General features: G+C 36.4%; 1 protein-coding gene across 1 annotated transcript; it reads left to right on the top strand.

The window, feature by feature from the left end:
- The first annotated feature begins 1,707 nt into the window (after window positions 1-1,707).
- On the top strand, window positions 1,708-3,192 carry LOC140008675 (uncharacterized). The gene is made up of 3 exons (XM_072053519.1): window positions 1,708-2,241; window positions 2,320-2,366; window positions 2,775-3,192. The coding sequence occupies exons 1-3, from the start codon at window positions 1,708-1,710 to the stop codon at window positions 3,190-3,192; spliced, it is 999 nt and encodes a 332-aa protein (XP_071909620.1).
- Window positions 3,193-14,956: the final 11,764 nt, after the last annotated feature.

Below are 14,956 nucleotides of genomic sequence, written 5' to 3'. Positions count from 1 at the left end.
TGACAATGTCGGATAAAGGAGGTTGTTTTGAAAGTGATGTATTTTAATGGTTGAAAAAGGACACTTTATTTGTTTAGGGTAAATTTTTTTTGGCTGAATACTGACCAATTCAGTATTTCATATGTCAGCCTCTGTGTGTTTTTTGTTGATTGTTTTATCCCAATTGCCATTGTAGAGCCTGATTCTGAATGGTTTACTATTCGGATGCATCATGGGGGTAGAATTATATGGGAATAGTATGTATGGTATGCTAATGGAGAGGTGGACTATGTAGACCTTTGTGATGCCGAAAGAATGTCAACCATTCGACTAAATAAAATGGTGGAGAAAATGGGACATCGTAATGCTGCCATAATGTATTACTACCTTGAACCAAATAAGGATCTAACAAATGGTTTAAGAGAGTTGTGCACTGATAATGACGTTAACAAATTTTGTGCTTGGGCTTATAAGTACAAGGTAATGGAAGTCTATTGTAACCATCTAACAGTTGAAGAAATTAATAGTTGCAAGTCTCCCATAGTGATCCAACCAGTACAGAAAAAGAAGACTGGTATTTTGATAGAAGAGTTGGATGAGGAGGGTAGTGTAGTAGAGGAATCTGTTTCTCACCTAGTTCCTAAGAGGAGGCTGTTAATTAGAGATTCAACTGGAGGACAGAGTCGAAGTAGAAGAACAGCCAAGAACCGGCATATTGGTGAACAAAGTGGTGATGCTCAAGCATCTATTCATGAGGAGCATCAACCTGAGCAGCAACATGTGCAGCAACCTGAGCAACAACCTGAGCAGCATGTAGGGCAACCTGAGCAGCAACCTGAGCAGCAGCATGTAGTGACTTCAACTAGAGGATAAAGTAGTGATGCACAAGCATGTCACAGCCAGCAGTATGTTGGAGAAACTGATACAGCACAAGAAGGATTGAGGTGTCAACAGCCTAATGAAAATGAAGGAAATGGAGGAGATGATGAAGATTCTGGATCAGAAAATGAATGTGACAGATTTAGTGGTGATGTAGAATACTGTAGAGATAAGGATCTTCTTGATGATTTGACATTGAAGCCAACTCAGTGTAGAAGCACCTTAGAAGAGGTGCAAACTGGAGGACCTTCACAGCAGGGAGGAGAAGCAACTGAGCAGGCTATTACTGAACATTGTACTACTAAACAGGCTACTACCCAACAAACTGAAACACAAAAGTCCCCAGAACAACAGCAAACACAGCAGAAAATAAAACAAGTAAGGCGAAAAAGAAAAACACAACAGCAACAGCAGACCCAAGATTCTGCACCAAAAGTAGATGCGTTGGCAGAAGATACAATCCCAGATCATCTAAGTAGTGATGCTGATTCATCAGAAGATCAAGAAACTGAGCAGTATGCTGGTAGGTATAAAGATTTTTCCTAGGAAAAATTTAGGATTGATACAAGGTTCGAGTTGGATTTGAAATTTGAGTCAAGAGCCCAATTCAAAGCTGCTATCCAAAAATATGGAATTAAGATGGGAAAGCCAGTATACACAAAGAAGAATGAACCAGAGAGGGTGAGAGTCATATGTAAAGATCCATGTCCATGGTATGTGTTTGCCTCAGTTGAAAAGGCACTTGGCACAGCAGATTTGGTGGTGAAGACAATGTATGACAAGCATGAAAATTGTAATCATGCCTGAAAAAATAAAAATTTGAAGGCCGATTGGTTATCAAATAGATATATGGAGAGAATTAGATCAAACACTCGCATGCCAACTCGGGAGATTAGGCAAACAGTGCATGAGGAGTATCAAACCCAAATTTCTAAATGGGTGGCTTCTAATGCGAGGAAATTGGCTCTCAAAATGATACAGGGGTCGGCTGAAACCCAATACAAGAAAATTTGGGAGTATTGTGCTGAGATAAAAAGGACACATGAAGGGAGTACAATGAAGATAATGTTTACTCCATTTAGAGGACCAGGGGGTAATCCTAAATTCATGAGGTTATACTGCTGTTTAGGACCACTGAAGAAGGGATTCAAGGATGGCTGTAGGCCAATAATAGGCCTGGATGGTTGCCATCTAAAGGGGATTTATAGAGGACAGTTACTAACTGCCATTGCTGCAGATCCGAATAATGGATGGTGGCCTATTGCCTGGGCAGTTGTGGAGAGAGAAGCAACTGAGCAGTGGACTTGGTTTCTCAAATATCTAAGTGAGGACTTGGAAAACGAAAATCAGTGCCACTATACTTTTATATCATATCAACAAAAGGTATGTTATGAAACTTTGAAATTCAAAATTTGAATCAAATATGGTACAAGCTAACAGTGTATCATGATTTCATTTTAGGGGCTAGACAGGGCACTTAGTGAAGTTCTACCTGGATGTGAGCACAGGTATTTTTATCAAGTTTTTTTTTTGCATTATAATTTTTCAATTGTTTAATAGCGACTTAAATGACTTTGTAAAAACAAGTACTGTGTGCAACATATGTACCGTAATTTCAAGAAAAAATATCCTGATTTGGCTCTTAAAGATAGGATGTGGAATATAGCATATTGCACAACAGTGGAAATGTACGACAAAGCAATAGAAGAACTTCAAACTTTTGATAAGGATGCATATGAATGGGTCAAGAAAGCTCCTCATCCTCGACATTAGTGCAAAGCATTCTTTCCAACTCACGTGAAGAGTGATATGATAGTGAATAATCTATGCGAGTCCTTCAATGCCCATATTAAAGACGCAAGGGACCAACCTATCATCACAATGTTGGAACTGATAAGAGAATATCTTATGGACAGGATTCAAAGAAAACGAGCTGCAATGGAGAAATACAATGGCTCTACTGAACCTTTAATTAATGAGATTGTTCAGACTAGGGTCAAGCATTCAAGTCAGTGGATGCCCATTTGGAATGCACTGCATGGCTATCAAGTCAAGGGTCCAAGAGGGGCCCAATTTGCAGTAGATATGCAAAAAAAATATTGTACTTGCAGATTATGGGAGGTTAGTGGAATTCCCTGCTGTCATGCAATTGCTGCTATCTTCATGCTAGAAGAGGATCCTTACAATTATCTGGATCGTTCTTATAGCAGAGGCCTCTTCTTCAAGATTTATAAGAATGTTTTGCAGCCAATTAGTGGCGAGGATCATTGGCCTTCATCCATCATGCCTGTGTTGGATCCACTAATACCAGTTACTCAACCTGGTAGGCCTTAAAAGGCCAGGAGAAGGGATGTGTCTGAGGGGAGGGATCATGGTAGAAGGTTGAGGAGGAGGATTGTCATTCATTGTAGAAAATGTGGTGAGGTTGGTCATAACGCAGCTACGTGCAAGAAGCCTCCCAATGAAGAAGCACAACAAGGTTCTAACAGTCATCTGAGACTCAACCGAGTAATCAGCAGAGGCAGCAATCAGTAGAAAAAGAGAGGACAGTGAGTGCATGCAATTGTTGTTAATTTTTCACTATTCTGCATCCACCATGTATTTACATGTGTCATTTGCAATTTTGATAAGAATAAGGAACCATGCCAGTCTTCTCAAAATTTGCAACAACAAACGCAACCGGCTAGCGATGAAACTGGACAGCAATATCCACAATAGAGCCAACAACATCATCATTCACAGCAAAGAAAAAACTCAGCTACAAAGCCGCTTACTGATGCAGAAAAAGGAGCGATCAATGCGAACTATATTTATTTGGGTAAAGAACCCCCATTCACAGTTGGCAACTGGAGGGGGAGATGGAGTGGAAGAGGCAGAGGCAGAGGCAGAGGCAAAGGTAGAGGAAGACAAGGTACCAGAGGAATGGGAGAAGGAACAGCCACTAGAAGAGGAACTCAGCCATGATAGACCCATTTTTTTTTATAAACTCTTTTTGTCTTATGTTGTGTAAACTGATGATGACAATTCATTACCATATCAGAACATGTTTTTGCGTCTAGCAGTTCTTCTCTGTTTTTTTTTTGTCTAGCAGTTGCTTGTTGGATACATGCTGAGCAGCAACTTTGTATTATAGCAGTTCTTTTTTATGCTCATTGCCAAGTGATTATTATGATGTATACAACATGGCTTTATCTGCTTCTTCTTCTTACACCATTATCATGTCTTCTTTCTAAGCACAATACCAAATCAATTCATTGAGTCAAACAAATGAACTACAACACTTTTATTTAATAAAAAGAGATGAGCAGATATTTCATTAGAACCAGCACAAACACAGATTTGATTACAAGCTTTGCAGATACATCATACAACTATAAATAAAAAATTTACATTAAAATGAACAATTTGGATCATTTTCTTCCCCTGCAAACTTCAACTTGGAAAGGGCCAGGTGTTTGCAAGCACCTTGTATTTACCGAAAACTGACAAGGTTTCCATTTTTTTGGCCCCAACTCATCAAAATTAAACAAATCAATATCCATGTTACAAAAAGGAATTTGACCAACAACTTATTAACCTATTTCTTGCTGCGAATGTCTTTCTCCAATTCTTTAACTTTTTCCTTCAATTTTGTTATCTTTCTTCATTTCTTCTTGCTATTTCTTCGTATTCATCTCTGTCCTTTTCAGTTGCATTAATCTTTCGAAGAAGGCCAGATATAATTTCTGTAGCCCGTCGGCACATCTCCTCATCGATCCATGCCCAATATCCGCAGCAACCTTCTGCACACACAGCAAACCTTCGCCCAGGATTTTTTGAAGTCCACGAAGTAATCACCCTAGTCTCTTTCTCACATCTGCACATCGGTAGAGGGGAACTGTTCATTCTTCGCATTTTCAGCTCCAACTTTGATTGGATGGAGATTTTTGTTGCTCTAACTTAAGGTAAGAGAAGAAGCAACCTTTTTACTCTCTCTTTGCTTGGTCAACTATCATGTAGAGACTATAATGCCCTTCATATTTGGTGTCGCGTCTCACGAGATGAAGCTTTCCGTCATAGTTAACTGCTGGATTTGACAGAAGGGTCACTAATATGCTATTTTGTTAGATCGAGGGCCAAAAACGTATCTTTAATTGTTGGAGGGCCAAAACTTTATTTGGGTAAGAGTTGGAGGGTCATTGGGACTCTTTTCCCGTAAGAGAAATATAGCCATCGGTAGCAACCGACATCCACAAATCACAAGTAAAACAAATTCTGTTTTGGCAATCAAATAGCATAATTTTCACCTTCTTAGACTTTATTACATGCATTTTTAGGATATCTATTTTGGTCGGATTCCTAGTGATATGCTTCGCCTCTGGATTTAAGTACTCAAAAATCTCCCTAATCCCTTCATATTCAACAAATGTGAAAGGCATATCATGGAGGAAGGAAATGAATAACTCTCTAAACTTCTCTTGTTAAGTCTAGGATTTCTGAAAGAGCCATGCTTTGTGTCAATAACGTGCTTGTCTGGGGGAGGGTTGGGTTGGGTGGTAGGGGAGAGGGAGTGTAAGTGAGAGGTTTCGAATTTGAATTCTCCTGCTTACAAAAAAAAATTTACAAAAAAAAAAGTGCTTGTCCAATGCCTTTCGTGAGTAATTTAGGACAAACAATAAGATGATGTTTCATGTTTCCAGTCCCAGTCTCATTTCTACTTTCAAAACGATATACCTTAGCATAATGGATAGAGCTTACCATCTTGTCCATCTTTATCCTGCAATAAAATGAATATTTTATCAATACTAAATGAAATAAGAATCAAGAGAAGAAAGAAAATTCATACAATATCAATTGTTTGATTATAGATTATAAGATTAGGTTTGTAAATTGGAGATAAATACTCTCAGTAATTTCTTTTTTTATATATACAAAGATGAAATTTTTACTTAAGATTCACCGACAAATTAATGTCAAAAGAAGTTAGAAGTTTTCAGGAAAAATATTTTTGGTCAACATAGTATGAGAATACATAAGAATACAAAATCTTGTATTCAAGTTATATCAATTGTTCTTGTCGAAAGAAAATAAGCATATTACTTGACAAATATAAACATATCAGTTGTCTCCACTTTGGAACCAAGGAAAACGAAATTCTATTATTGTCACCATGCAACCTAGTATTAAGCCAAAGTTTAAACTTCAAAAATATTAGTACAACTCCAATTCCAAACTCAATGTATCTACTATTTGGTAGGAATATAAATATTCACGATAGAATTCATAATCATGTTAAACAAATTTCAACTGAATCCAAGTCAAGTTATTTTTTGAATTTTTTTCTTTTAACTTTTGACCAATATATTGCACATGCTTGATGTACAAAAAGATCAATGCCTACTCAAACAATATACTTGCAAGTCCAAACCTATGATTTAAAACTTGCAATTTTGGGATTGGGTTTTAAGACAAGAAGTATGGCGGTACGGGTGTAGGGTTTCAAATTTAGAGGAAGACAATTAGATAAATGAGTTGGAGGAAAATAAACGAGTCGTCCTGCATTATGTTGATAATTTATTAGTTTGGTTTGTAGGTTTTTAGTTTTTAAGAGTTGCTTCTACAATTTATAATATTCCAAAAAAAAACTATTTTTTACCAAGTTAACATGTCAACCTGTAAGTTGGCCCATCCCGACTCCTTTTTCGTTATATCATTAATAGGTTGACCTAACAATGATCCGCTTGATTTCAAGTCATATTAATACCTGCTAATTTCAGATCATGTTCGAATGTTGTACTATCGTGTCATATTAGAAATTGCCACCCCTACTCAAATGGGTAAAGTGCCACTTTCATGGGAACCAAAGTGTTATTAACCCTAAAAATAAAAAATTACCGTGGCATCAAATTTTGAGCTTTGACACTTAGAAGTACTATGTTGGGACCAAAGGAGTCACCAATGTAAGTCCACTTCTTAGAAGAAAAAGACACCAAGAAAACTCGCGTTTGTACATCAACTGGTTTCCAAGTCGATTTCGAACTATAGAACTCACCAATTTGTGATTGGATTAGGATTCAAGGATAATGAAACTGCCCTGAATGAATTTTCTTTGCCGTGTTGAGCCTCGCAACAATTATCGAGGGATTCCTTGTCCAAGTCATAACACGAGTCAGGATATTAGTAGATGATGTATATAATTCTTAGGCTTGTAGTCTTAAGAATCATGACCTATTGTGTATTTTGATATTTTTAATTGATGAATAGAACTTTAATAAATTTTTTATTTGCTTTTCTTTCGAGATTTAATGGAAATTAGATTTTGTACTACTAGCTAAAGTCCTCCTTTCATCGCAATGGAATGATGAGAAGGCGTGGAATATGAAACCATATCTTCAGACCAAGTGAAAATTTTCATATGCTACTAATTAAAGTTTTTGCCATCAAGAATTACTGGGGAAAATAACATGTCTGCAATCATTTTTTTAGGGATAATTTCAGAAACCTCCCTTGAGGTTTCTAGCAATTACAGAGAACTCCCCTCAAGTTTCAAAAACTATCCCTACCTCCCTTGCTTTTAAGGTTTATATAACAATATAAACCCAATAACCTAAAATTTTTCACAAATATCCTAAAATACCCTTCTTTAGAGAACAAGATAAAATAAAACAAGTTTTAAATCTTTAATTTCTTGTACGTGTCATACTCACTAAAACAAACAAAGTCCGGTGATTCCAATTCATCTCAAAATTCATTACTACTTGCTAATTCTTGCCTAATACAACTCACTACAACTACTACCAATACTAAACTAAGAAATGCCCCCATGTCTCTAAGAACATAATTCATAATTGCTCTAGCACTCTTAAAAATAGAGACAAAATTCTATCTTTATAGTAAAACAACAATCAATAGGTAAATAAAAGAGAGAACCAATGAGTAATTGCTAGATTTTTTTTGCTTAACAAACATAATAGTCACTTTTTTATGTTCCAACTCTAAATTTCATTTTTTTTCCCTTTATCAATACCACATTTTTCAACTTCCCCTAGTTGGACAATAAAATCCACAGTCTGCCCTTTGCTAATTTGGTAACTTCAATTGGCTAACATTTATAAAGAGTAAAACTATTGGGAAAAAAAAGAAAGGGTCTAAAATTTTTATAGCAAGAAAGAGACAGGAGGACAAAAAATACAGATAAATTTTGGAGATGGTAAAAAATAGATAATGGTGTGGTTGGTAATAATGGAGCGTGATATTTGGTGAGAGGAAGAAGCAGTTGTAAGGGAAAAGAGAAAAGAATATGAAAAAGGAAAGCAGAGGGGGAGGGAGGAAAAGATGAAAATTAGAAAATTGATGGAGATTTTTTTTTAGCTTAGGAAATGACAAGTAGAATAATAAGAAGTATTTTTCAGCTTTAAATATCCCTTTATGAATTAACTATTAAGTGAAGAACATTTTAGTCATTTGATTGGACTAACAGAGGTCTATATAATTATTAAAACATCAAGGGAGCCGAGTGAAATTGTCAAAAACCTCAATGGAACTTTCTCAAATTATCCCTTTTTTTAAAGCATGTTTGCAATCCTGCAATCCCAATTACTGGGCTTCACTTGGTTAAAATAGACGTAACTTTGGTTCTGGATAGTTTATTAATGTCTTTAGATTGAAACAGTTGAAGGCAGGTTCTACTGCCTTTTGAAATTTTGCGCATCATAAAATTGTGTTTATCTTGCAATTAAAGGTTTGATGGGTGTGTCACCAAAGTAGAATTATTTTGCGGAGGGTCGGATTTGGTGATAAGGTGAGAGAGATTGTAAACATAGATTTCATATCTCTCACTTACAACAAAAAAACACAAAAATGTAGAATTATTTCCCTAGTATGTAAATATTGCAGCAGACCTCCTTGGGAAGCATAAAACATCTCTCATTATGTCATAAAGCTCAACATCAAACACAAAGTCAAGGTGTTTATCTGGAAGTGTTTAATGGGAGCATTACCAGTCAGAGAGACAATCCACAGGAAAGCTGCAATTGGGGATCCAATGTGCAAGGGATGCGGAGAAGAGCTAGAAACGATATAACACACACTACTGCAATGCCCCCTAGCAAATGATGTTTGGAAAGTAGCTCCAGTAATATGGGATGGAGCAAAAAACCAGAGGTGCAACTTCACAAGGTGGTGAGCAAGATCACAGAAGCCAAAACAAGGCAAGAGGGTAACAGCCACATTGGTCTCACTGCAAACATTTTATGGCACATCTGGAAAGAAAGGAACATGAGGGAATTTGAGAACCAAGGTAGACACCAACCGTGCTGTGTTATTCAAAAAGCACATAAAGAATGGCTGGAGATGGAGGAAGTAAATAGGAAGGGAACTGATCAGAGTACAACAGAAACAATGCCAGACTTGGAGGTACAAGAGGCATAAGAGGACCAGGATTTGATAAAGCTGAGAGTGACAACAACGAGCTTATTGAGACTTGCTTTATTGGGTATTTGATGAGGAGGTCAAGAGAGCTATCCAAGTGGAGCAAGTGAAGGTACTATTGGGGCCTATGACACGAGCTCGCGTAAAGAGATTGAATAAGACACTACAAACATTGGTTCGTGTGGCTCGAGAGTCAAGTAGAGAGCTAAGGGCCATCAAGGGCCTCGACGAAGTTAGGCTCGTTGTTCTAGTCTCGGCCATCACTAAAGATTAGCATAATTCGGCTAAGGGGGTCCATGGCCCATTACTAGTTTAGTAGGGTATAATAAAGAGGTCTAGGCCATGTGGGCCGTAGGTCCAATAGCACTTTTAATTAGTTAACGACTTAGTCCCTACGCTGAGTTGGTTCGGGGGTCTCCCTGCCCGATTAGCGAGTCGAGGGTTCAGGGGGCGATGCGCCCTGGTGGGGGCTCGGGGTAACGCCCCTGGAGCTTACGGTACGTATGTTGTGTCGCTAGTGTCGGCCCAAAGAGAAGTCCAAGGGTTGGCCGAATTTCCTTCATGTTTTCCAAACTTTGTTAGGCCTTAGTCACGGCTACAAATAGCCTTAAGTCATTGTTTACATTCAATTTTTTGATGATTAATAAAATTACATTGAGAATTCTCTCAAAACTTCATTGAAGCACCTTGAATATCTTAGGTATTCAATTGATTTATTAATCTAGGACCGCGCTAGATTGTGGTGTCTCCTACAAATACCGAGGTTCGTTGACCACGTGATCAACGGGTTTAGGTGATCCGCTGCGTTTGTCGTCTTCAACATGAGTCTCTACTTTCTAGATCCAAACCTTTTTGTATGGGTTGCATCACAAGGTTGGTGCCGTTCGTATCAGTATTGGAGTTGCTATCAATACAATGTCACATGATGCAGCAGAATTCTGGGCATTAAAGGACAGAAGCTACGGAAACAAGATCTCGGATATAGCTTCAGCAGTCAGACTACTCTTGTGCAAAGCGCTGGCAAGAGGATGGTGCAATATCAAAATACAACTCCAAAACAAGGAAGTGCTGAGACAAATCATGCATGGTAAATCATCTGATGGCAGACTGACAACGATCCTAAAGGATATATTTTGCTTAAAATCATTGTTTTGAATGTGCTCTTTTGCTTAGATAGCAATGATAATAGTAACACTAATGCTAATGTTAGCTCATATGCCTTAGGCATTTTGTTGGATGAGGAAGGATCTTTTCCTCTGTGTTGCTAAACACAAGCAGTACAGTTTAACGAGCTGTTGCTCGAAATGTAAAGTCATCTTTTAGATCAATACAAGTAATCTAACGTTTCGGGAAAAAAAATGAAAAATGTAGTACAATATGATTTGTTGACGTACTATGTGTAGCTCAAAAACAGAAAAAAGTAGCATGCTCATCATATTTTAGACTTTGAAACTTTGCAAGTGAGTAAAAAAATTAGTAGCTAAATGTCATGTTAATTGTCGTGCCATTCATGATTTGTTGGACTTTTTAATGGATTGGCTTCTTTTTTTTTTTGGGTTAGCGTGTCCTTTACATATAGAGATCACGATAAGAATGGATGCGCACTCTAAAAGGATGGTAATGGATGGAATGGGGCAGGCGGGACGATTTTTCTCCCCATCTTTAAATGGGGCTTAGAACAAGGGAGGAACCCACCTTATCCTTGCTCCATCCCCTATTTCATATATCTAAATAATATATATATATAATATGTGTATATATAGACATACACACACAATATTGAATTAATTATCAGTTGTATTAATTTCTAATTTTATTTAAAATATTAAACACCCATTGCCCATTCCCTTGTTTAAATTGTGATTTTTTTTTCAAAAAATTTTTTATGTTTTTTGTTAATATATTTTTCAATTATTTTTTTACCTCACAAATATCAAATTGCTACAATATATTTTTTCTACTAAAACTCTTAAAAATATCAAACCAAACAGGAAAATTAAGGAGATCTATGGACTAGCTTATTGGTTTCCTACCAAATTTATACTAATAGAACTTGAGATAGATATTTGTTTTCTTGATTTCTGAAGTGTGAAGTTCTTTTGATGTTAAAGTTCTGGGCAAATTATCACTCGCAGACACCTATGGGGAAGTGAGATAGGGGTGAGGGGGATGTTTGGTAACAGGGCAGCCCCGTTTCAACCGTGCCCCGTTTCAACCCAGCTTCGTTACCATTCCTACTCACATGACATCATCCACGATAGATTTAGGCAGACAATTACCAGTCAAACAATTGTTCTAGATAAACATATGACGTATAAACTTGCAAAAAATTGTATACATCTAATGTTCAACATCTACAACAATTGGGTCAAAATTGGGTGGGTTATAACGGGCTAATGGATATAATTTGGTCAATCCATTTATACTCATTTAGTAAATGAGTCAAAATAAATCAACCCATTTATACCCATTTAGAAATTGGTATGGGTATACCCAATTACCTATCTGTGACTCATTTCAAATTTTATTTATTTTTTGCATGTTGCTTGACATGAAATAGCGACATTTTATTTTTATTAGATTGGTTGGAAATTGAAATATATCTACTTAACACCTATTAAAAATTGAGTTTAAATGTATAATTATTTTTAAATGGGTAAAAATGAGTATGTCAAGTCAACTTGCTGTGCACCAATTAAATCGGTTTAAATGGGTGTCTATTTAGCCCCATTCAAAACTTATTACATATCCAAATCCACTTATTAGTGGGCGGATCAATATAGTTGTGTTGTAATTGACATCTTTGGTGAAAATCAATCCAGGCCAGGTGCTTTCTACCATATAGTTTTTGAATAAAATTCCCATGAACCTCTCCACTCAGCTACGGTTGCGACTATAGATGAAGAATATGGCATCCTTTATGAATCTAAAATACTAACATTCAAAAGCTTATGTATTCTAGAGAGGCGTGAAACACTTATATTCCACGAAGAATCATAGTTAATGTCAACAAAGATGATACTCATATGCAAGTACATTTTGGTGGATTGAATCAATCGTATAATAGATTTGCCACAAAGGACGCCTTGTTAATTGGTAGCTTGATTTGAGTTTGAAGGATACCAGAATGATGTGAACTTTCAAAATGTGAGTGATGTAGAGTTGATGGCTTAGGCTTTACAAATTTACTTCCAACAAGTTTGTAACTTTGTTCCAAGGTATATATTCCTTTTTTGTGAATTTTGTGGCTTTAATCTTCTTTTTTTTGTGTGTGTAAATAATTGGTATTGAAGTTATGTGATATATATATATATATGGTATCTATTTAATGCTTTGTAGTTTGAATGAATATGTTCTCAAATCTAATGATGGCTTACTGTAGCTAATAAGGAGAACCTATCATTTGCTACCTAAGTTTACCTTTCAAGTAAATTATATTGGGATATTATAATCTAAACGGTAATATTGTAAAATTTACCTCATCATCCGTTGACCTTTTTTTTTTTTTTAATATAAAGCTTACTTTTTAGCAAAATGACAACCATTACAGTAAAAACACTCTTTCTATGAAATAGTGTTTCACTAGTAAATGTTCCGTTCTATTAGTATCATTTCCTACTATGTACAAACTTTTCCACTTTTCTAAAGAAATTAATTAATTTTTACATTTAAGTTGCTACTACTTTCATTATTAGCTACCTTTCTATCGATTGAGCTCTAACTTTCACCTTGAATGCTTGTTCAAGTTCAAGTTTGAGTTCAAGTATTCCATAAAAAGATTGAATTCAAGGTCGAGTAAAGCAATACTCAAATTCGACTTGATTTGAATGCACCCTAGGTTCCACAATGGATTCACCTTCCTTCTTTGTTACAGCTTAGCACTTGGGGACTACAATTTAACTTCAACAGCATTTCCTGGAAAGAAATTCCTCTGAGAGTTCGTCAAAAATTTCAATATATAAGTTAGAAATCCAAATTTGATCCAAAAACTTAAACTGTTAGATACAAACCCTTACTTACATATTAACCCACTATTAATCGCTCTTTTTCCAACTCTTGAACCAGTGTAGGACACAATTCTTTATTCATGAATTTAAGAACCTCCACCTTCATGAGTAACTTCTCACATTAAATCTAAGTTTACAAACTTTTTTTTCAAACCTATTTTAATACTTAATACAAACTCATCTTAACACCTAAAGTCACCCAACCTTTTTTTTCAAACCCACTTTTATACTCAATACAAACCCATCTTAGCACCTAAGGTCACATTTTCTTTCAATTATGGACAGACTCTTTTTCAACATCCAAATTGGATTTCAGACCCTTGCCAACTATATCACTACCAACCCTTGACTTCTTGGTTTAACTTTAACCAGATCCCTGGCCAAACTCATAGTGCACTTGATCCAACGTCAAGCTAACTCCTTGACATTTCGGTTTATTATCAAGAGAATTGTTAGTGGTCCAACTCTAAAAAAAATCCACTTGTCCATAAGTAGTCCAGACTCATAACACTCTGATACAATAACCTGGACTTGCAACCAGAAACTCCGGTACAACTTGTTAGGGAGAAATATTTTAAGAGAATCCACTAAAGAACCCAATATGTAAGTTCAAAACCCAGTTTTGATCCAAAAGTTTAAACTAATAGGTATCGAACTCTTACTTACATATTAACTACTTTTTCTCCAACTCTCAAATTAATATGACACACAATTCTTTAGTCATGAACCTAATGAAACCCAAGCAGGGTCTAATGATAGTGATAAGTTACACCTCATCATTATAGTTATTACCACGAACTGATCCAAATTACATATAAATCGTGCGTATGACATTACTTGCATGTCAAATTGGGACTACGCCAATTTATGAAGTCAACTAATTTTTCCATCGGGAAAAAATCCACTTTTCGTCCCCAAACTTTATGTCAGAGACACATTTCGTCCCTCAACTTTCAAGTGGTACACATTTGGTCTCTGAATTAATTTTTTTTGGACACATTTGGTCAGAAAACGTTAATTTGTCAAAATTGGACGGAGAAGGTCACGTGCGTTGCGCATGGCCGTTAAGTGATACACAAAACTCAGTCAAACAGTCAAAATCAAACAAAATTTCCCCAATTTCATCTTCCCATTCTCTCCTCCATTCTGATATTTTGCCCGGCGACAAAAAGTTGCAATTGAAAACCCTAGCTTAAAAAATTGCATTCTACGATGAAATTGAGCTAAGTGGGGGAAAGTGTTTAATTAGATTGGCTTGTACAACTAAGAACTTAGTTGAATCAAGTGTAGTTGCCCTAAAAAATGAGGTCCAGAAGCTCGGAAGCCTCCTCGAATTCGTCCAACAACTGCCGTGTCGTGTGTGGGTGTGGATTAAAAGCAAAATTGACCACTTGCTGGTAGGATGACAACCCTGGAAGAAGATTTTATGGTTGTCCACGATGGCCGGTAAGCTTTTGTTATTTTGTTGGATATTTTGTGGAGGACAATTGTGAAAATTCGTTCGATTTCTGATAATGTACAAATGTAATTGTATTACAGAAACCGAATAGATGTAAATATTTTGAATGGTTGGACAAACCAATCTGTGTAAGAGGAAGGAGCATCATACCTGGTTTGCTGAGAAAGATGAATCGAATGGAGGAAACAATTGAAAAAAAGCGTAGAAGGGAAAAAATTCTGAT

This window comes from Coffea arabica, chromosome 6c (assembly GCF_036785885.1).
Source record: "Coffea arabica cultivar ET-39 chromosome 6c, Coffea Arabica ET-39 HiFi, whole genome shotgun sequence".
NCBI classification, from domain to species: domain Eukaryota; kingdom Viridiplantae; phylum Streptophyta; class Magnoliopsida; order Gentianales; family Rubiaceae; genus Coffea; species Coffea arabica.
The sequence above is the reverse complement of the archived record's forward strand: the minus strand, read 5'-3'. Positions and strand labels throughout refer to the sequence as shown.